At 38.7% G+C, this 24537-nt stretch overlaps 1 protein-coding gene and 1 long non-coding RNA gene across 7 annotated transcripts in view; one reads left to right on the top strand and one right to left on the bottom strand.

Moving 5' to 3' along the window:
* Positions 1 to 203: 203 nt before the first annotated feature.
* LOC136874147 (uncharacterized) lies at positions 204 to 23147 on the top strand. Of its 2 annotated transcripts, XR_010860238.2 has the most exons (3): positions 204 to 401; positions 8977 to 9105; positions 21657 to 23147. It is a non-coding gene; the product is annotated as an uncharacterized lncRNA (long non-coding RNA). The 2 variants fall into 2 exon arrangements; XR_011018286.1 differs by lacking the exon at positions 8977 to 9105 and having other exon boundaries at positions 204 to 681.
* Positions 22307 to 24537, bottom strand: part of RIC-3 (RIC3 acetylcholine receptor chaperone) — a 292250-nt gene continuing 290019 nt past the window's right edge. For all 5 annotated transcript variants that reach the window (XM_068227672.1, XM_068227674.1, XM_068227673.1 and 2 more), the window contains one exon: positions 22307 to 23529. In XM_068227672.1, coding sequence (XP_068083773.1) covers positions 23401 to 23529 — 129 coding nt within the window. In that variant the 3' untranslated portion in view covers positions 22307 to 23400. The remainder of the gene's footprint in view (positions 23530 to 24537) is intronic.

Below are 24537 nucleotides of genomic sequence, written 5' to 3'. Positions count from 1 at the left end.
CGTTCCAACAGCCTGCTGTTTAGCGACGGTTCCCAACGAGTACATAGCTCGCGCATGCGCTTACATCAGTCCATGAATCGATACAAAACCGTACGCAAACTGCTTGTTGGAACGAACCTTATGCTACTCATTCTCTTTGTGCTATGCTAGTGGCATAGAATATAAACGGCGGAGGGGCTCTAACAGTTGAAGTACGAAATTGCTATCGCGTGGAGGGCGAGTGGGCATGAAAACTATATTGTTGCCTGCGGGAAGTCCAATAGTCGGTTTCTTATTTCTTCCACCCGTTGTATAAACTGCGCAGTAATCACAATGAAATCGAAAAAAAGCGCGGAGGTTTGAACTGCTACATCTTGAAACTTGCACACTAACAACTGACTCATTTCTGGAAAATAGTAAAGGTCTGTACCGTACTAGAACAAAATGTCGAAGGCACTATTGTTTAAGAATTTTCTGAGATGTCGACCTGTAGTGAGGTTTCAAACTAGTATCACTGCCACCCAATCTAATTCAAACTCGTTTCAAATTGATAGTAATGAAGAATTTAACGAACGTGTGAAGAACAGTAAAGTACCAGTAATCGTGGATTTTTTCGCAACATGGTGTAATCCATGCAGAATGTTGACTCCACAACTTGAAACTGTAATAGCAGAGAAGAATGGGAAGGTGGTTCTTGCTAAGGTAGATATTGATAAACTTTCCGACCTGGCACTTGATTATGACATCGGTGCCGTGCCTGTTCTTGTTGCAATTAAGGATGGGAAGGTAGAAGACAGACTTGTGGGTTTACAGGATAGCGAGAATCTACGCAAGTTTGTGGAGAAAGTCACACAATCTGAGAAATAGTTACATTAAATAAGTAATGATTATCAGAAAGAAAGTGATCATATAGTACAGTAGGCATTTAAAATTTGGTAAATAGTAGGCTATGCTTCACTATTTTTGAAACACGGTATAGAAAAAATCGTTAAAAGCATGTGTGCCACCTACCGGTATTGTATTTCTCTGGAGAATCAAGCCATTGAACAAGCCCAATGCAAGGTAAATTTGAGAGGATCAAATTAATTAGTTGTAAAATATGGCAGGCCTATTTAATGAAACCATAGGTTGTGGTATTTGAAACCTAGGATAGAGTTTCTTGTATTATGAACAAAAGATTGTTTTTATTGTACATTTATAGGGCTTGTTTATATGGAAACTGGTATTTTAGGTATTACAAAGACATGGAAACTTATTTTTGGAGATTAGAAAGTCAAATTTCCTAGTAGGCCTACTGAAATACAGTAACAGCAGGAATAATATCATGTAAATAATTTCAAAATAAATATTTCACCATAATTTGCTGTCTTTTACTAATATATGCAATTTTTGGAAAATAGGCTATGGTAAAACGGTTTGATGGTGGGTGCCAAAATCAAGTGTCACAGGGAATGCTGGGCAATACAAGTGACAAAACTATGATGTGAATTAATTTGAAACCAGGCAAGTTGGCTGTGCGGTTAGGGGTGCGCAGCTGTGAGCTTGCATCTGCGAGATACTTGGTTCGAACTCCACTGTCGGCAGCCCTGAAGAAGGTTTTCCATTTTCAAACCAGCGCTGTTCCTTAATTAAGGCCATGATTGCTTCCTTCCCACTCCTAGCCCTTTTCTATCTGTGTCGGTGCGACGTAAAGCAAATTGTAAAAAATTCATTTAATTTAATTTCGCACAATGTGCATAATTAGAGAACATACTCTTAAGCATTTTCACAGAATTTTGTCACAGATATTTCACTGCGCTTACATGTCATTACGTGATATCTGTCACATGGGTTATCACAAAGTTTGCACACGCATAGTTCATCCGGTTGGTGGTAGATGTCTCTCGTGCGGATACCGTGGTGAAAACCATGAACAGCAAAACACGTCATGAAGTGTCTCAATGCGTAATTGGCTTTTATCCATTCTCTGTTGACTAGTCTAATTATTGCCCTTCTTTCAGTGTGTATTAATCTTCCAAAATTGGTCGAATGATGTGGGGCATAAGGGGTTTGACTCTGTTAGACATTTAAATATCGCATTTGATCAGGATGGGTAGCCAGTGGCTCTCTGTTTTCGAAACTACACATTCTGGTATTATTGTATGCTGTGAACATCTACCAAAATAATCTTACAACTCACTGAAAACATTCTGTATAACTGCAAACTACAAGTATACAGTTTATAGTATTAAATAATATCTTATAGATCCAGAAAATATTTACTACGGTACTTAATAATTCTCCTGTGAATGCTGATGATTATTGTAAAAGAAATTATTACTAGGCACTTCATTCTTCAAAGAACAGATGTATCAGCAAAGGAAAGGGAAGAAGTCTTTAGGCCTAGCATACCTAATACCATCGTGTTGAGAAGAGATGATCAAGGGAGATTGGCACAAGTATGTGTATACCCCTGTGGGTGAAGGTGGTAGAATACATCCTGTCGTGAGAGGTCACTGAAAGGGGACCCCAGGGGACATAATCTTTGTAGCGTGGGTTTGCAACCATGGGACCCATAACTGAGGGTGGAATTGGTTCCACTTACTTGTGCCAGGCTCCTCGCTTTCATCTTTCTTACCCAATCTCCCTTCGTAAACTCTTGTTCTCTCCGAACATGGACAGTGTTAGATTTGTGAGGACTCAGGAGTCTTTCATTTTCACGTCCTTCATAGCTCTTCCTTTCCTTATGCTGATACCATCATTTTTCAAAGTGTCCGACCTATTCCATCTTCCTTCCGATTAGTGTTACAGAGAGAATGGCTGCCCAACTGTATTTCTTTTAACACATCGCTACCACAAATAAGTGGAAGCAATACAAGACTTGACTAAAGGGTCTGCAGTTGCCAAACCATGCTACCAAATTGAGAGCCTCTGGGGGCTCCTCTAAATGTGGACATAGACTATATCCCCTGCTTGTTGTAAAGTATGACTTTTCGGGGGATCTTGACTCTGGAATGTAGGTCGACAACCATCGGACACATAATTGAGTCCGGTTTAATCCTCAATAGCTCCACCATCAGCGGTTACAGATGACCTAGGCGTAGGCCTAACACCAGTAATAAAAGGTACTAACAAAGGTAATGGAAATTCATTTTTCTACACTAATAATTCTGCTTGGAAATTAATCCGTTTAGTATAGAACATAAGATGTACTGGTATGTTGCGTTTTAGCTTGAGGTGGTTTGGAACCTCGACAGATCCACCATCAACTGTAATAAATGGCTTAGATGTCTATGAAGAGGCATACAAAAGGAAATGCCAAGTGATGTAGTTTTCCATTACTTTTCTCACTGGCCTAGATAAGCTTATGATATTTACTTCATGATACATTTTAAAATTATCTCAGCTTATTTAAGGACTTCATTTATCAGGCTACACATTCTTATCTTGTTGTTTATTGCTCCTTTTTACCACTTCTAAAGTAATTTCTTTTACACTGATAATTAAGCATTTTTTCACCACTTTCTTGGATGCCTACCAGCAAATCTCTTTTTTTGTTTTCTTTTTTTACTGTACTGCCTCCTTTATACTTCAAATTACCAAGCGAGTGCGGTAATGGGCATGCAGCTGTGTGCTTGTTTTCAGGAGATAGTGAGTTCGAACCCCACTGTCAGCAGCCCTGAAGATGATTTACCGTGCTGTCCCATTTTCACACCGGGCAAACGCTGCGGCTGTACCTTAAATAAGGCCACGACCTATTCCTTCCCGCTCCTAGCCCCTTCCTATCTCATTGTTGCCATAAGACATATCTGTGTTGGAACGACGTAAAGCAACTTTAACAAAACAAAAAGAAAGAAAACTTCAAATTATGATTTCTGAGCCAATATCACATTTCTTCTGACATTTTGTTGGCAGTGAATCCTTCTTACTATGATACGATGATAGTCGATAACAATTATAGAACTCAGAGGCAAGTTTGGAAGTAGTTTATCTGGAAAATCTCATCATGTGCGGCAGCAATATTTTAATTACAGAGAAATATTTATCTTTAGCATTCAGCACAAATCCGGTTTCATTATCAGCATGAACAGCAGCAAACCGCAGCCTGCGAGCGGTAGGAGTCTTCAACTTGATCAAAAGTCCAGCAAGAAAATCTTGTTGTGGCGTTATTGTTTTATCCTTCCATTATTTAGCCAGGGTGATGCGACAGTTCACATACATTTCATCTGTAAAAACGATGTTTCATCCTTCATTTCTATATTTTAAATTTGCTATAATACCTGCGAATCAAGTTGGCCATGTGATTAAGGGCATGCGGCTGTGAGCTTGCATTTGGAAGATGAAAATATGGCGTATGGCTTTTAGCGCCGGGAGTGTCCGAGGACAAGTTCAGCTCGCCAGATGCAGGTCTTTCGATTTGACTCCCGTAGATGACCTGCGCGTCGTGATGAGGATGATACGATGATGAAGACGACACATACACCCAGCCCGTGTCAGCAAAAGTAACCAATTATGGTTAAAATTCCCGACCCTGCCAGGAATCGAACCCAGGACCCCTGTGACCAAACGCCAGCACGCTAACCACTTAGCCATGGAGCTGGATATTAAGAAGATAATGGGATTGAACTCTACTGGTGGCAGCCCTGAAGATGGTTTTCCATTTCCACACCAGGCAAATGCTGGGGTTGTACCTTAATTAAGGCCATGGCTGCTTCTTTCCCATGCCTAGCCCTTTCCTATCCCATCGTTGCCATAAGAAAGTACCTCTGATGCCAAGACACAATATGTTCTCTCTCTCTGTTAACATTGCTCTATTTTTTCATCTTGCACAAAAAATTCATTCACCTGAGAAGACTGCACTGCAGACCTATCCAAATCTGGAAATTCGGGATCACTGTCTTCAGAAGCCAGAACCATATTCTGAGTTGGAGGCTCTTTTCTAAAGTAGACATCATAAACAATGCGCCACCTTATTCTATTTCTAACAATGCCATTGTATTTAACCTGGTTGGAGTTACTGCAGACTACCTTTCTTCTTTCCTGCGTCTTCGTAGGCTTCCTTTCTTGTTTTAAAAATAGTAGCTCTCGATACTCCTAAAGCTGCTGTGTCTTCATCTACTACCCAACTTACTCTTCACTCCAGATTTTTTGTTTTCATGTATGAAAATACATTTAATACTACCTGCCACTTCATTTTGAGCACCTGGCCACTCTTTCTCTGCACACACTCATCCATTATTTATATAATACTAAATAATGTACACACTATATTATCACATCAGAATGACACTCGGTATACAGCGCTATTGCCAAATCCTTACTCCGAACAACACTCCACAGCTACTCTTATGTGACTTGCTGCTGCAACTCTCTGCAGGTATGCGAACAATTGAGCTTGATTTGAAATGTTTTAATGTGATAGAAACAAAGTTATTACAAATATTTTCAGCCCCTTCCCATATTCTATAACAATTAGAGTCCAGTTTCTCATCAGAAAACCAATGTAGTTTTATGTAAATTTCCTTTCACACTAGTATCAGTTATATTTCCATTACAGGAGGTGATGGCAATAGAAGTAAAATCCCAGGAAATGTGTACTCTATTCTTGAAGCTGGACAGTCTATAGTGTCTCTCTGGCCACATCATGAATCAACGTAGTTACGGCAGTCCAGAGTAGAGTGTTGCAAAATGCTCTGTACGATCTGTCATGACTTGCCTGCTAAAGAAAGGACCAAACCATTTGTGTCTGGCCTCACTTGCCTCTGGCCACATGGTCACTCCATGCGTGATGTTTGGACATCGAGTAACCTGTCTTGGCTGGCCTTTGCTGTGGGTTTGCCTCGCTGCAACATATAATCAAACATCTCTCTCTCTCATGATAGAATTTACTACATAAAACGCGGCACAAAGAATTCGATATTCGCAGGAAACGGGCCCTGGCCGGATAATGACTATGAATGTAGGCCGGCTGTGGGTTCAGCACTACCAAGGCACCCACAACAACACCACGCTGTATCTTCTCAAGGATTTTATTCATATTTAAAATGCTTATAGGGAAAGGTGGCAAAGATTTAGGGACCTAACTGACCGGGTGGAATACCTGGACCTAACCCAGGAAGTACAAAATCAATTGCTGGAAAGAAAGATTGAAAAATGGAAGGAACTTTGCAGTAATCTCTCAGAAAACGAGTTGGATCATGAATTTTGGCGGATTCTCTCAGAAAACGGGTCTGATCGCGAATTTCGGCGGATTATATATAAAACGTTAAGTATTCAATTATAAATTTTGGTATAATACCGTAGCGAAGCACGGGTATCTTGCTAGTAAGACATACGAACAAGAAGCACTACTACATGATGTAACATGACTACCGACGCAGGTCCTGCCCCGGGTAGACATCTATGACGTGCCACTTCTGAGGTTAGGTTAGGTTATTTGGGACTTCTACTTCTTATTATTAAGCTATTTGACTGTATTATAGACCAAAGAGGAGCACGTGGTTGGCCACCCTGCCCTGTACTGACCTCCGGTTGTGGTTACTAGAACTATTCTCAACCAGCCATACTCCGTCATATATTGATAGAATGAGGAAATACACAGGAGTTTAAAATAATACAAAACTTGCTGAAACTGCTCTTAAAATCTGGGATTAGTCCAGGAGGAACAATGAAAAATCAGTCTGTGTCGATGTGGTGTAAAAAACCAAATAGCAAAAGAAAAAGTACTGGATTAAACTCTGCTTATGTTTTGCCTAATAGAAGGACATTTCCTCAAAGTTGGGGACAAAACATGACGACCTCAGTTCTTGGAAGCGAGCTGGAAGCCAGCTGTAAATCCCACCCTGCACCCTACTGAATTGATGAGCTCCATGTGATCCTTGCTTGGTATGGAGAGGTTGCCAAACCACTCTCTTCATTCTTGACTTTTTCTTCACGCTGAGTGCAGTACAGTGACCTAGTGAGCATTATAATAGGAAGATATGAAATAACTGATATTTGTAATATTTATAACTTATCAGTTTAGCGCAAGAGCAGTAATATGTCGGTATTCTCCCGGCCGTGGGTAAATCCAGAATCACAGTGTAACAAAGCGGAATTAAAACAGCTTCCTGGATCTTCTTCTTCTCCTCCTCCTTCCTCACCAAGAACTCCAACTAAAGGTGACAAAAATGTGATTGGCAGAGGTGTTAATTTATGGAAACAAACTGTGATGTTGGTGAGGAACATTAAAAATTTCTTACGAAGTGTTTTAGGAAATGGCGGCGTTATAACTGGTAAAAATTTAAATAATTTAGCATCGGAAGCGACAAGAATCTGTGTTACTACAGTGAAAAAAATAGTTATAATCAGTGATGTCAATACCCATGTAACCTGGGTAATTTGAACATTCATTCTGTTAACAATTATATGATAATAGTAACAACAGCAGGAAATTATATTATTATTATTATTATTCATGTGACTATTTTAGCCTTATAATGTTCCGGCATTTACGTGAAATGGAAAACTACAGAAATCATTTCAAGAACAGCCGGTGGGATTTGAACCGGCGGCACCTCCCGATTTCGGGTTACTAGCCCGTCACACTATCACTAGTTTTATGGGTCGTTTTAAGTTTGCGTTTTAGTATTCAGGGGTGTCTCTTCGTTACCTCATAACCTACTTTAGATCGCCATAACACCAGATTAACATTTTTTTCATGTCTAAATTCCTGAGCTACAATAATAATAATAATAATAATAATAATGATAATAATAATAATAATAATAATAATAATAATAATAATAATAATAATAATTTAGTTTACATCGAAAAGAATAAATTCCATAAAAATGTTTTATTCCTGCTCTGGCTTGTTTGGTGCTAATGAGGTTGACGATGTGGCAACTCTGACTACGACAGACGTAGTAAATCCTATTAGCCCCTAATAGACACCGGGCTGTCGCTGGAGCGTAGTAGTGTGAGGCGAGGTCGTCATGTTTTGTCCCCAACTATAACTCATTCTGGCAGCACATGATGAGTGTATGACTAGTTCGTCGACATATTTTATTAATCTCGGATCTCACTGGCCAACTACAGATCCTTAGACCTCTTGGAGTACTCAGAGCTACCTAGGAGTCATGATGTTCTTTATAAATGAAGGTTTTGAAATATTAGTTCTCAAAATGTTAATGAGTCATTGTATACATCTTCTAGGGTTAGTTAAGAATGTAAGCGACAAGCTAGCAAGCAGCAAGAGGCAGCAGGTATACTAACTGTTCCTCCCAAAAGTTGACCTGCAACTTCAATTATGTTACTTTTATATCCTAATATTCCAATCTAATACTACAGTTTAATGGATGCACAGGAACATGATACTGGAAAGTAACCACTTGTAGTGATGGTCACTCTGAGACAGGGTCTTGAGATTTCTTGAGACTAGCGCAGACACTGTTCACTGTTTCTCGCAAGAAATTTAGAGATATTTCAAGAGCGCTATCCCTGCACTGTGTCTTAGCGTGTCGTAGGCCAACAGATAGATGCAGCTGAATGTTGTTTGTGCCGAGTATGCTAATAGCCAACCACGGGTCTTTTCCATTCGATAAATACGTGTCAACAAGCGACTATGTCGTTCATTTCTACCGAAGTCTATTCTGACACAGTATTACACAATTATGATACGCATTCTGGCATTGTATGCAGCGGTAAATACACGAATCAGTAGGCTACGTACAGAACCTGACAGCTACTGTAGGTATACATTGTTGTCAGAACCCACATTCAATATCCATATCACCAGTGCTTGTGTTTACCGATATTTTGAAGACGAAGGAAATAATTCCTTACAATGTTATAGACTATTCTTGTCATAATTAGATACTTTGGTACATGACTGTGCAATGTGTAGTTGTGTCTAATTGTACGCAACAACTTTGAGACTTACACAACATAAGTTGTGGATGTAGGTTATTTTGAAGAGATGCCACATAGCACAGCCCGCTGTATTGTTTTTTCAAAAGAAGTAAAATATGTCAACAGAAATACTTCTGGGATGATCCGCCACTTAAAAACGCATTATTGCTGAAGGGGAATCGTCGAAGAAAACATCTCTGGTCTGGCCTGCATCACAAGAAGTTACCCTGTCAACAACAATTGCAAGGTATCCAGGTAAGTGTACATCCTATCTACAGTTATTCACAAATAATGCCGGGTTATTCAGCTAAGATGTCCACCTCAAGTAACTCTTGAACCGTTTCAGATACTTTTTTTTTTGCTATTTTGCTTTACGTCGCACCGACACAGATATGTCTTATGGCGACGATGGGATAAGAAATGCCTAGGAAGTGGAAGGAAGCGGCCGTGGCCTTAATTAAGGTACAGCCCCGGCATTTGCCTGGTGTGAAAATGGGAAACCACGGAAAACCATCTTCAGGGCTGCCGACAGTGGGGCTCGAACCCACTATCTCCCGATTACTGGATACTGGTCGCACTTAAGCGACTGCAGCTATCGAGCTCGGTCGTTTCAGATACTGACATTCTGTTTTCACTTTCATTAATTGTATTAAGGGGCTCATAGTTGAAGGTGCAGTACTTTCCTGGGCTTTTCACAAAATTTATTGACATACACGTTTCTGATGATGATGCTTGTTGTTCAAAGGGGCCTAACATCTAAGGTCATCGGCCCGTTATACGTTTCTATATGAGAACTGCTGATGATATACTATCAAGCTTATGCTCATAGTAACTGCGACGTCACACAGATCGCAGCACAGGACAATCTGTCTCGATAGCATTGCCCATCATTGCTCCAATTACAAATAAAGTTTTAGTACTTCCACCTATTCAATACAAAATTTAATGCTGTATTCAACTACAACATTTATATAATTATACAGTACTAGTTTTGACACATAATAGTGTCATCCTCAGCTGTAATTGAAAAATAGGCATACATACAATTCATAATAAGACAAAGTAAAGGGTGTGGAAAAACTATTTAAAACTGTTTTGAAAATATTAACACATTAAAAACATTTATAACAAGTGAAAAACTTGCAAGTCAGTTATATGTTAAAAGTGTTCATTAAAGTCTCTTTATAGACAGCCGGTTGCGATGTTCTTGAATTTGTGCTCTTGATAAAATGCTGTGTTTCATTCATGTGTATAATGCAGCAATATCTTAAAAGTTGTGAAGGCTTGCAATTTTTAGTTTATGTCCTAGGCTTATGAGGTGGAAAACATTCAGATGGCTTCTTAAGATCTTACTAGAGCGTATGTTTCTTAGTTCAATATGAAACCTGTAATGAAATGAAACGCCGTTAAAAAACTTCTGTTGGAATTGTCTGAATCTGTACAACCTAAATGATAAAGATGAAATGTTTTTAAAAGGAGAAGACTCACCTCAAACTGCCGTAGTATGAACCTCCTGTTAGCCACACGCTATGACCGGTGAGACAGCATCGAGTGTGTTCGCAGTCGGACGATGTTAGGAAGGGGGATAGGGGCGTGCCGAGGCGGCGCATGTGGGGAGAATCAGGTGGGCGTGGGCTGCAGAACGAATACCGAGAGAACTTATTGCGTATTATGCATAAAATTAAATTCTTGTTTGGAATCTGTATGTTTATAGCTTAGACTATAGTTTCTTCTTCCCTGACTTTCTATACCGATTTTCATTACATTCTGTTCACCCATTTTCTCGTAGTTCGGCGTTGATATGGACTTAGCAACAAAAATCGAAATTAATGAATATCTGTAACTTTAGTTATGTAGTATTTATCGATAGGACCACTAATAATATAAATATTTGAGTATTGAATTTTAGGCATTCCCCTAAACTACCATTTCACTCAGCGTGAATAAAATTATTCACAGCCTAGATTGTAGTGGCTCATCCCCCGACTTTACATAACGATTTTCATGAAATTCTCTTCAGCCGTTTTCTCGTGATGCGTGTACATACATACATACATACAGACAGACAGAAATTACGGAAAAGTAAAAAGTGCATTTCCTTGTTACTGTGGACATGACCGATACAGAAATACTGTTCTTTTCAAATTCTGAGCAATGTACAGACAAAACTCTTATTTTATATTATGACCTTCCAATGACGTGCAATTACATGTCAGGGAGTCATTGAAGGTCATAGGAATGATAAATGCATGTGGACGGCATGGTGGTAAAATAAACTATTGATGTGCGGCGAATTTATATATTCGCAAGATATGAGCCGACACAACTCGCGAATTGATAGTAGTAGATCTTATGGATGAGAATCGATAGATCAAGCTTGGAACCCCGTGGTACACATCGGACCGCGTGAAAAACCGTGTAGTCACAAGCGGGTATCAATAAATATTTGCAGTAACAGCTGAGAAGAAAATAGGCCAGACATCACATCTAGTATAACAGACGTCAAGGGGGCCATGGATTGAGCCGGAATTATATACAGTTAATTATCTAACAGGCATGTGGTATGACGTATTTCAGGTGGAGAAGAATAAACAATGGTAGCCTGCATTCCTTTGTGAATCTCTAAGATAACATTTCCTCAATGTCAAAGTCAAATGTAAAGCAGTCAGGATCGTAGTCATGTAGTTTATGAAAAGCAGCCTCGTTTTTTATTGAAATAATGAAGTTTGATTTTGTTTTAAATGTCAATTCTTGAATAGTACAAAAAGGATTGTGAAGCAGTAGAGAGCTCAGCCCTTATATGCGAATTAAAGCTCATAAAATTTAAGAAGTTGAGGCCTAAATACGTTAACAAACTAAGTATAGCATTGAGCGATATAAAATTTACACAGGCCAGTATTAATCTATAACAGTGGATTAAAAAAAAATCTGTATGAATTCGATCTAACCATTCTGTTCAAGTTTCAGGTTGAACTCAAGATGTTGCCTATATTTGTGAATAAGGAAGTTCATATAGAAGAGATGTCCGAGTAAACCAGTAGGATCCTGGTGGATCAGCACTCTGCCGAAATGAATGAGATGGCTGAAAAAATAACCTGACGACCAATACCTATGGAGAAGCGAAGAAGTCAGATGAGTAGTCGAACCTTGCCCTTCTTGTTTACTTGTAGATGCTTATAGTAGAAGTAGATTTATTTCTTTTTAATGTCACACAGGTGATATAAAGTGAAATGACTTGAATGTTCTAACGTGCTAATGGTGTTGGTAACGTCATGTATTTCTACTATGTATATTAGAATATCGTTTTCCGTTGGTGAATACTAGGGTTAGGCGATCTTTCCTGCGTTGTTTTCCGTGTTAGTGGAACAGCTATAAGGCGTGTGTGATCTTGAATGCCACAGGTAAGTTTTGATGTGCTGATGTGTGAAATATTTGAAGTGGTGATCTTATGATAATGTATAATTCCGCGGAGTGTTGTGATATGTTTAGTGGATCGACTCAGTGATGGTTGTATGAATAATAGTGAAGCTCTTCAAAGATATTTAGCTCATTTATGTAGGGAATGATAATTTCTCATTATGTGGTGGACGTTGTGTAGCGTAATATATGTAGGGTCATCTAAAGGTATAGTTGACGGTATAAGCAGAGAATGATTTATTGAGTGGTGAATTGCGGTAGTAATTTAATTCTTTGAGATGGCCAATGGTTAGGATAATAGTATTGAGAGGTATTTCCGCCGCGTATATTTGAGTTTATTAGATGAGCGTGTTTCGTAGCGTTGTTTGAATGCTTTTCGAAGAGTTTGGTTAGGCATGCGAGCTGACATGAGTTTAATTTGGTATCACATGGGTAGCGGAATGTATTTACGAATATACGAGTAGGATCTTCGACAAGCTACTCGAACGACAATTAGATTGTGAGATTGTCACCTGTACTGTAGATCAACTTGTGGTATTGCTAGATGTAGTAAGTTAGCGCTGTAGGTGTATTTTCAGCAGGATGGAATGGAGCCGATGCAACGCAGATCGTCTGGCATTTGATAGTTTTCTTACTTATGTCAGTAGATAGTACCTTATTTCAGGTGCAGCCACATGATGCCGTTGGTTGGATAGAGACATGCAGTTAGTTGATTATGGAACACTGATATTATTATGTATTTGATGGATTTTCGGTGTTTATCATGCGCTGTTAGAAAATTCAAGTTATTACTCAGTTAGTTAGGTAATTATAATGAAGTAATAAGAGAAGTAGAGCAGGGAGGACAGGTTCGTCTAGTAATACGTCAGAAATGAACAAACAAGATGAATGATTTGAGACTGAAATTGCTGATTTTCCATTATATTACTTTATATTTATTTAATCGAATCAGTGTTGCGTAATGATGTGATTTTAACTTAATGACTGTCAATTATTTTTCAAGATGGACTTGATTCTTTAATACGGTGCGGTAGCGATGCACAAAGTTAATATATTTTTACGTTGCATATTCAGTTGTTCAATTGTAGTCAGTTACCGTATTTCACGGCATAATCGTCGCCACCGCGTAATCGTCGCATCCTGTATTTTCAATACAAAAATCGGACTTTAAACCTTTAATTACATAATCGTCGCACGTCCAAATTTTGTTCACTAATCTGGTTAAAAGGCAAATGGAACTGAAACGTAAGTTGCACATGAATGCGCAATTTAAATACGTGTATGGTTTATGGGCAATTTGGCAACACAGTCACGTTTGCGACATGTTGCACAACGTATAAATAAATAATACCGGTATATGTACGACGCATGGCTTACCGGTAGACTATCGGCAGTTTGACAACGTGGTCGCGAGACAGTGTACTATTTATTCACCACCTACATATTATGCTTACCGGTAGGCTATCGGCAGTTTGACAACGTGGTCGCGAGACAGTGTACTATTTATTCACCACCTACATATTATGAGTTCCCATTTGAAATACGTAAGGCTGTAAGTTATCGCTTATCGGCAACGTCGCCAGGAAATACCGGCTAGGTAGGTTGAATGGACCTCAAACCAGCCCTCAGATACAGGTAAAATTCCCTGACCCGGCCGTGAATTGAACCCGAGGCCTCCGTGTAAGAGGCAAGCACGCTACCCCTACACCATGGGGCCGGCTCCTGTGTTATTGCGCACGAAGTGAAATCCAAGACGATAACGCAGATTTCCACGGAATTATTCAGCCGAATTATTTACGATGTCTCAGTTGTCATCGCTAGACTCTTATCTTACTACTACTACTACGTCATAAGTGTCCGGGCATGGGATGAAAACTTTTATCCAAGCAGTCAAGATAATTATTATCCAATGCTATTAAAGTTTTATTTTATAAACTCGTCAGTAAAGTAATGTAAAATCATCAATAACTGGGAAGAAATATTAACCGAATTACCGTATGTTTAAAAGAAATTGAAAAAAAATGAATGTTTGTTACTGACGTCTCGGAATACAGTCAACAACTATACAGTAGATCTACACCGCGCTAGCTAGAGCTCCGGTTTGCGAGCTTTGCGCAAGCGCAGTAGTGTGTCGCAACCAACGAGCTAAACTGATAAATTGTTGCATGCTTCCTTGCTGCCTAACAGTATTGGCTGCTCTGGAATGGACATATCACAGATGCATTTATTTGTTTCAGATTTACGTGATTACTGTAGACATGTGTGTGTGAGAATTTAAGTTTTTAATTTGTGTTTTGGGTGTTTGCAGAAATAATTTGTTTTAATAGTGAACAATTACGGAAAGTCATTTATATCGCAAAACATTAACGTGTGAAGCATTTATAAGCGATTATGGGTAAATATAGAAACTATTCTGCGGGCTTCAAGCTAAGCGTAATTGCCTTCGCTGAACGGCACGGGAACAGAGCTGCAAAAAGAAAATTTTCTGTGAGTGAAAAGTTGGTGCGTGACTGGCGGAAAGTAAAAAACAAGCTAAAAAGCACAAACCCTTCTAGACGCGTGTTTAGAGGTCCTAAAACAGGGAAGTTTCCTATAATTGACGAAGAAGTGTTTAGGTACGTCAGTGAAATACGTAACAATGGCTGCAGTGTATCATATGAAATGTTACAAATTAAGGGACAGGAGGTAGCGCGCAAACACAACATACCGGTAACTCAGTTTAAGGCGACTCGTGGGTGGATTAAGGGGTTCATGCGATGACACAATCTGTCAGTGCGAAGGAGAACAACACTAAGCCAAAAGTTGCCTGCTGATTACACGGACAAGATTGTAAATTTTCACCGATTTGTCATACGTTTGCGCAAGGAAACTTCGTACTTGCTTTCTCAAATCGGTAATGCCTATCAGACTCCAATCTTTTTTGATATGCCTCGCAACAGCACTATTGCGCTAAAAGGATCACGGAGTGTATTAATGAAAACCAGTGGTAGTGAGAAGTTGTGATGCACGGCAATGCTAGCCATTACAGCTGATGGGAGAAAGTTGCCGCCTTACATCATTTTCAAGAGGAAAACGATGCCTAAGAATATACAGTTTCCCCGTGGAATTCATGTACGAGTGCAACCAAAGGGTTGGATGGACATAGAACTCATGCTGGACTGGGTTAAAACTGTGTGGAATAGAAGACCTGGTGCACTACTAAAACAACCAGCTCTGCTTGTTTTAGATAGTTTCCGAGGTCACCTCGTGAAAGAAGTGAAGCAAATTCTCACTACAAATAAGACACGACAGATAGTCATTCCTGGTGGCCTAACATCTGCTTTGCAGCCACTAGACGTATGTGTTAATAAACCCTTTAGAGACCACTTACGTCGATTTTACGAGTGGATGATGAGCGGCGATCAGCAATTGACGCCCGCCGGAAATATCAGGCGTCCACCCTTGGACTTGTTATGCTCGTGGGTGAAGAAGAGTTGGGATCTTATACCATCTGAACTAGTCTCCAAGAGCTTCAAAAGGACTGGGATTTCGAATGCACTAGATGGTTCCGAAGATGACGCAGTGTGGCAGGAAGACGAAAAATCTGATACTGGTATTAACAGAGGCGAGGACGGCGCATCAGATAGCGAAACCTGCGATAGCGACACCGAAGATTTGGAATAAATTGCGTACCGGTAAGTCTGCATTTCACAACAAAGCGATAATTTTGCAAGTGTAATATTTTAACTTTAATACTCAAATTAATGACAAATTAACTTAATACGTTCATTTTTATTTTCAGGTTGGAAAAACGTTCGCCGAATTGTTGCGAAAAATTATGAATTTTGTTTTAGACTATTTTAATTATTTTGATGTATAAACGTGAGTATTACGTGCATCTTAAATTTGTATCAAATACAATTTAGTTATAAATACATTTTTTGAGTAATACAAATACTGGTATTAAATATTCATCGTATAATGGTCGCACCCTGCAATTTTTTCGAAAATTTTGGTATAAAAAGTGCGACGATTATGCCGTGAAATACGGTATTTCATTTTATTAAACTTATTATACTTCCAATTTCTCATTGCAAATATTCATTTATGCTTAGTTTTAGTGAACTTATTATCTTGAAACTGATGTTAATTATTATCGGACTAATTATTGACAGGATGTGACCGCTTCCTTTCCGAAGGGCCATGCCCTGAGTGGAGGATCATGTAAACCCCTGAATTCTAGTCGAGCAAATTATAACATTTATTATCATCTCCGAGTTAGGCGTCCCACGAACGGTCACAATATATATAGATGTTATCAAAAAGTCGAAAAGGACTTTAGGAGTTTCAGAAATATCATTAAGATTAACATTAAAGTATTGGTCTATATGAATGTAGCATAATTCCCTAGCGTTGAGTAATGGTCCTTTACTCAAAGATTCTAGTATTTGGATATCCTGTTCCAAATTTGTGAAATTATGTTTTAAATCATGTATATGTTGCCCGACAGCGGAAAATCTATTATATTTTACTGCGTTGACATGCTCAGCGTATCTAATCTTAAAGTTGCGCCCTGTTTGCCCTAGGTAGGCGCTGCCGCAGTCATTGCTGTTAATATTTTCAAAACAGTTTTAAATAGTTTTTCCACACCCTTTACTCTAAGTCTTCTTATGAATTGTATGTACGCCTATTTTTCAAATACAGCCGAGGATGACACTATTATGTGTCAAAACTAGTACTGTATAATTATATAAATGTTGTAGTTGAATACAGCATTAAATTTTGTTTTGAATGGGTGGAAATACCAAAACTTTATTTATTTGTTATTCTTAGTTCAATACGGAATAATGAAATTTCTTACGTTAAATTGCTCCAATTCTTTCGATAGGGTAAACTCAGGGCATTTTAGATTACATGTTCCACTCAAGTGTAATGGCGGTTGCATATACAGCAAAACGCATTTTGCCCTGTCTCAAGTTCAAATAATGCATGCCTCGTATCCAGGTAGGTGCACATCCTCTCGGCAGATATTCACAAATAATACCGGGTTATTCAGCTAAGATGTCCACCTCAAATAAATCGTGAACAGTTTAAAGGCGCGTCCAGACTTGTAACAGAACATCGTAACGTAACCGCGTCGCGCTCCTGTCTGGACGGTACTGCGTAACCTCGTCGCGCAACCTTAGCCCGCAACATGAACGATACGGAACGAGGTTCGCTGCGTTCCACTGCTTGTCGGTTTTCCCGCGTCACATCAAAGAGCTGCGCGCTCGGAAGTTACAGCAAGCTTGGACGTACACAGGACCTCGGCGCGTAACACACATTCGCCTCTGTCTGCTTGATCAGTAAAAATGTTGTGGACCGAGCAAAACACACTGCATTTTATTGAAATATACAGAGCTAAGGAAATGTTGTGGCTAACTGGCCATCCCAGGCATTTCAACAAAATTTTAAGGAATGACCACTTTCCCCATCCACTCCATTCTCCGGTTCACTCTACATATTCCCAATATCCCCATCATGCTGCACAACATAATGTTCATCAGCTGCCGAACCCATCACATTTTCAAGGTTACACCGTTTCAACACCCACTCCTTCAGCTTCCTTATCCTCGCCGAATACTACTACTACACCCAATTCTCCTCACTCCAACTCCAGTCTGTCCACTGAGTGAAATACAGTAAGCAATTCCCACGATGTGGATATGGATTTTCAGGACTTGATTAGACTTACAAAGTAGTGTTTCTGTGTTGAATAAGCAATTAAAATAGATAATGTTTGATGTATGAAACATAGAATATCCCAGCAATAAATTCCTTACTTACGTTTATATTTTCGTTTAGTGCTTCAATCAGAGCTTGACACATTCCGGTACGATAACACTAATCGACTGTTTGGATATTTTGAAAAGATACTGCAGACTAGTGTTTGAATCACCGGTTGCTAGAAATCGTACTGTCACTGCCAGTCTCTCTTGCACCGAGATAGCCTCTCTGAATGTGGTATCCTTCTTAGCAACTTTAGGCCCTATCAAATTGATGAGGTGGGATCTCTCGCTGAGTCTGAGGGAAAAGCCAACTCTGGAGGGTAAACGGATTAAGAAAGAAGGAAAGACATGTATTATTATTATTATTATTATTATTATTATTATTGAATTTCTAATATGTTTTCATGTAATAAGATACGTATTTCCGTTTCATTGCTGTCATTTTTATTCAATTAATGCGAGTATAGCTATGAAGTATAACTTAACCTCTACAAATGATGTTATGGCAGTAAATACATTGCAAAAATTATGTTGAAGATAACTACATTAATATTTTGCCCATGTAAATTGTGATTTATTGCGCGTTTCTCTTCGTTTTAAGACTGTACCCCGCTGCTAGTCCAACAACTACAACAGCTGTTTGCCTTTCCTTTATGTTAAAACGAAATGCTATCAAACCTTGCCAAATCAATTCAAATCTTATCAAACCTTCAGCAATGTTGAACAGTCTTTGACAAGATTTGACAAATTTCTTGTGAAATGTTGAACTGACAGGAAAATGTAATGGTGTACAACACGCATAAGACAGTGGTATTTCCTGCCCCAGAAGTTCAGGCGTTGTTATAGATTAAATTTATGAATTACATATAAGTTTGCACATTCCTGAATGTAATAGAAAGGCATGGAGAGGAAAAGAAAAAGAAAAGTCTGCAGAGAATTACGACTTTCTTTCAAAGACGAAATGTGTATTTCGGTCAGTTCAGTCATTTCACCGTTCTAAAATCTTATATACTGTAGGTAAGGGTTATTCTGCCCGAAGGCAGGTCCGAACCTCCGCAGAGGTGTTCCTGAGCCGGAGTTTACGTGCGGTAGGGTGGCCAGTTCCTTTCCGCTCCTCCATTCCCTTACCCCCCACCAACAGCGCGTGGCGACCCATCCACCTCCTGACCACGCCCAATGTTGCTTAACTTCTGAGATCTTACGGAATTCGGTGTTTCAACACGGCTACGGCCGTTGGTTTATATACTGTAATAATATAATATTGTAAAACTAAAGTACAGAAAACCGTCGTCAGGCCTGAAAATCGCTGAGCAGGGTCGGCTACAGTCAATCACTTGTTTATTTTCACTTGATGAAAAACGTGTTTAATAATTGTTTTACTATGCTTTCACTACCCATATTACCGAGCGAGTTAGCCGTGCGGTAAGGGCGTGCAGCTGTGAGCTTGCATCCGGAAGATAGTGAGTTCGAACCCCACTCTCGGCAGCCCTGAAGATAGTTTTCTGTGGTTTCCCATTTTCACACCAGACAAATGCTGGGGCTGTACCTTAATTAAGGCCACGGCCGCTTCCTTCCCACTCCTAGGCTTTTCCTATACCATCGTCGCCATAAGACCTATCTGTAAAAAAAACCTACCCATATTGAAACATTTAAACCTCCGACTTGATTGCCTAAGCAATAATACCCTTGCGCGGAACTCGAAAACAAAAATCAACACAAAGCGTTGGAAACGGAAACGACGCCTTGGTCAGGTTTAGCAAGTAAAATGTTTATAATGCCCACTAACTGTCTGAAACTTCATGTCAGCCAGCAAATTTGAACCACCATGTGTAGTTCTACATGAATATAGCCGAGTTTGCCAACATCGCCTATGTTTCCGTTTAGTTGCATAATGCAAATAAATATAGGCTGCTGCAGCTAAATCCATCTTTCAAAGCTGCACTGTCTCAACTGGCGGAACGCTGGTAGGTTACGCGTTACGACCTGCGGCGCGGGGTAGAAAAGTTTACCTCGCAACCGCGGTGCGTAACATTGCCCCGTTTAACCTTGGCGCGCGACGTGGTTACGTTACGGAGTTAGGCGCGCATGTCTGTACCCGCCTTAAGATACTGACACAGTTTTCACTTTCGTTAATGGTATCAAGTGGTTCATGGTTGAATGTGCAGTATTTTTCCAGGCTTTTGAGAAAACTTTTTTTTTTGCTAGTTGCTTATGTCGCACCGACACGGATAGGTCCTATAGCGACGATGGGACAGGGAAGGGCTAGGAGTGGAGGGAAGCGGCCGTGGCCTTAATTAAGGTACAGCCCCGGCATTTGCCTGGTGTGAAAATGGGAAACCACGGAAAACCATCTTCAGGGCTGCCGACAGTGGGGTTCGAATCTACTATCTCCCGAATACTGGATACTGGCAGCACTTAAGCGACTGCAGCTATCGTGCTCAGTTTGACAAAATTTATCGGCATACGTTTTCATATGAGAACGTTACTCACGCAATAATTGCTGATGGTATACTATCAAGTTTACACTCGTGTTATTGGGATGTCGAACAGATTGCAGCATAGGAGAATCGGTCTTGAGATTCTCAAGATCTGTGACGTCAGTCTCGAGAGAAAGCATTGCCCATCATTAGAGGTGTTAGTTTTTGTTAATTAGCAACAAATCAAAAAATCTAATTTAGAGGTTATGATGGTTTTATTTTCACATATTTACATGTTTTGTGTTGTCCAGGAGTGAATTTAAATTGTGAAATAATGCAAATTTAAACACAACAATCTGTGAATAATTTTTTTTTTTAATTTGTCCTTCACCATGCCAAATTTGAGAATGATTGATTGTATCATTTCACGATATATTGCTGATAATCTCGTTACACGGCGACTGGAGTCGGTCTTCGACAGTAGCTGTGTGGCCGGTAGTGAACAGCTGTTATCTCGAGACATGAATCGTTTGACAGATTACCTCCAAAAAGTTACACGATTGTTGTTCAAATTGGGAACTACGTTTGCCTCCTGTTACATTGGTAGTAAGTGTGATTCGTAGTAGAGAATTCTACATAATTTAATAAAAAGTGTGAAAATTGTGCGTTATCATTGAAGCTAGTGCGTTAACCAGTTGGTGACCACGTGTTCGTCGCGGTAGTTCCAAACTTAGCAGTAAGCAGAGATGAGACACAACGTAATTGAAATATTATGAAAGGAATTCAGAAATACATTTTGCATGTCGTTACAACTTTATACGTACTGGCATGTGTTTGTTTGGGCATTGCAAAACTGCAGTTTCTGCCATGGACAGATTTAAAGAATATAAGCATGAAGCATTTATATTTTCCTATGGCATTCCTATGTGCTAATATAGTGATTGTTAGATTATAGTGGGAAAGATGCTTTAGACGAACATTGTAAATTGGAAAAGCATTAAAAATGCTGAGAAACTCTTCATCTTGTAGTTGGTGTTCCTAGAGTGGCCACATTGAAAGTTACATTATCAAATGCTAGTTGCATGAAGGATTCAAAAGAAGAGTTTATTTTGGACACAACTACTGCATTCGTGAAAGCTAACATACCAATACAGAAATAATAATAATAATAATAATAATAATGTTATTTGCTTTACGTCCCACTAACTACTTTTATGGTTTTCAGATATACCGAGCTGCTGGAATTTTGTCTCGCAGGAGGATGGTATATTTGATTACCTTAAAATACCAACGGAATGAGCCAGGATCGAACCTGCTGAGTTGGGATCAGAAGGCCAGCGCCTCAACCATCTGAGCCACTACTGACAGCTGCAAATGCTGAGACACTGACCATGATCTACTTTCAACTATTTCACTGCAGTATTCTGATGAAACTGAGAAAAGAAACTTGTGTTCATTTAAAATATGTTTTGAGATGCTGAATGAAGGTGAATGTAAAATACAATTGTGACTCCCTTGTAAGTGCTTTCTCATTATTCCATAGCCACATTGAATGGTTTAACTGCTATCTTGATTTTTACTTTATATTCTATTCATTTTAAACATTTTTTAAAAGCACTTATTGCACAAACCTGGTCGCTTTCCAAATTTTAACGTTTTTTTTTTTTTTTTTTTTAATCAGAGAAAATAACACAAAGCACATTTTGATTTTTAAATCAACAAATATCTCAAAAAATAAATAAAAAATTCTCACATCTCTACCCATCACTAACCATTTGTCCCCTTTTTACTCTAAATGTTGCAGCTTCCCATTGCAGAAATGTAAGCAATAAACATACATGTATAGACAGTAAGGTCAAAGAATGAAATAGCAGATCCTGCAAGAAATATATTTTGTATTGCGCTTGTAAAATATAGATGTACAATTTGGCACATACTATTCAGTCCAATGAAGAACTGGGTTGGACAATGCACCAAACTCTAAATTTACATTTTATAAATATAACATTAAGTACCATAACTATTATATGTTATTTGTATAAATATCAGTATCAATTACGATTGCAGACAATAGTTTGTTGTTAATATATTATCTCTCATGATTATCATTATTTATTATAATCCTTCAATTTCTTTGATCACTAGCATTTAAGAAAGTTTTTTCAACAATGTTATACATAGTCCCAGATGACCATATAGGAGATATAAATATTCTATGAATGCATTTAAAACCAACTTACTAAAGAATATGTTTTACATAGGTTAACAATGCTCATTTCATTAAAATGAAATATATTAAAATATCACATGATAACAAAAGTAAATCAACATTTATAAAACATTATTTTATATAATCTAAATTTCAAGAACAGGCAACTTCAATATATGAACTAGAATAAAGTCACTGCTTTACTAGGTGCTTTATATTTTTAAGTAACAGTCTTTGCCTATTATTCTGATAATTCACAGTATTCTTCAATTCAGTTAACAGGAATTTAAAGAGAATAATGTTTCCTACTGTACGATACAGGTAAGAGAATCATATAAAAACAGTATTAAATACTGTGAAGCCCGAAGTGCATGAGATTAATACAATACTGTACTTCATGTTACGGTTCTACTCAACTTATATAAAGGAATAGGAATATAGTAATAGAATATTATCATAAAAAGTAAAAATATAATGATGTCAATTATATGTGAGGTAGGTCTAAAACCTACACACCAAAACCGTACTAAACTCTTTTTCACTTGCATAAGAACCTGCAATTCTTATTTCCATTCTGCATTAAACCAGTACTGTTGAGTACACTGTAATAATGTGCTTCATTTGCACTGTATTTTAAATGAAACTTCCTGCAAAAATATCATATTTAACTTATAGATAGAAAGTGAGATGATCTGGTCACACTGTGTTGTTTAAAGATTAACCTATATCTAGAATGGTTCTGGCTGCCAAGGTAAATAATTCAACGTTGATGTTGCTGATTTAGAGGTACTGCTGGCTGTTCATCTTCCTCCTCTTCACTCTCTTCATCTTCCTCTGCAGAATTTACATCTCCATTCCAAACTTCTTCTTCAACCTCCATTTCCCCATCCTGTTGAAAGATGAATAATCTTTATGAAGACAAAAACAAAACAAAGATGACCAATACATGTGCTTTATAAATGTATCACAATGAAGAAAGATAAACTTTCATGGAAGTGGACTTAAATGGCTGGTATTCACCTTCAATTTGGTATTTACTGTAAATGTTGAGTATCGTAACATGACCCATACTGTATTTCATCACAATCATAATATAACCGTTCGATCTCTATGGACATGTCCGTTGTCACAGTGGGCGTAATATAGGAGAATTTAGGTAGAATGATTATGCATTTAAAAAGGAATGCACTGTGATGAGAATTTATTGGACATTTGAGAATGTAAAACTTTGGGACATGGGAGTGTTTTTATCTATTTGTGGTGTCACTGACACTACAATTTCAGACTATACCAGTGGAATTTAACATGCAGACGGTTGTACGATGTTGTCAGAGCACATTCTGGAGAGATCTAAATTAAATCAAAGAATAAAGGGTAGAACAACTTGGGATTTAAATTTTATTCAATATCAACCATGGACGAGTGCAGTAATTCTCGAATCATCATTTTTTTTTTTTTTTTTTTTTACAAGCTGCTTTACGCTGCACCGACACAGATAGGTCTTATGGCGACGATGGGAGAGGAAAGGGCTAGGAGTGGGAATGAAGTGGTCGTGGCCTTAATTAAAACCACGGGAAACCATCTTCAGGGCTGCCGACAGTGGGGTTCGAACCCACTATCTCCTGGATGCAAGCTCACAGCTGCACGCCCCTAACCGCACGAGCAGCTTGCTCAGTCTCTCAAAACATCAGACTAATGTAAGAGGAACAGGTCAGTGAGGCAACAATGCAAGGGGATTGTGTAACAATGCAAATTTGGACCACAGCATCACTCTGTCTCTGTATTCGGTTGAGTGAAGACGTATTTGTTCACTGCCTACTATCAATGTTTATCAGCCTGACTGTCTTTGTTGAGTGGCCATAATAGCAAGAGTGAGATGACTGTATTCATACTGGGC

This window comes from Anabrus simplex, chromosome 5, assembly GCF_040414725.1.
Source record: "Anabrus simplex isolate iqAnaSimp1 chromosome 5, ASM4041472v1, whole genome shotgun sequence".
NCBI lineage: Eukaryota > Metazoa > Arthropoda > Insecta > Orthoptera > Tettigoniidae > Anabrus > Anabrus simplex.
This window is presented reverse-complemented; position numbering and strand designations above follow the sequence as displayed.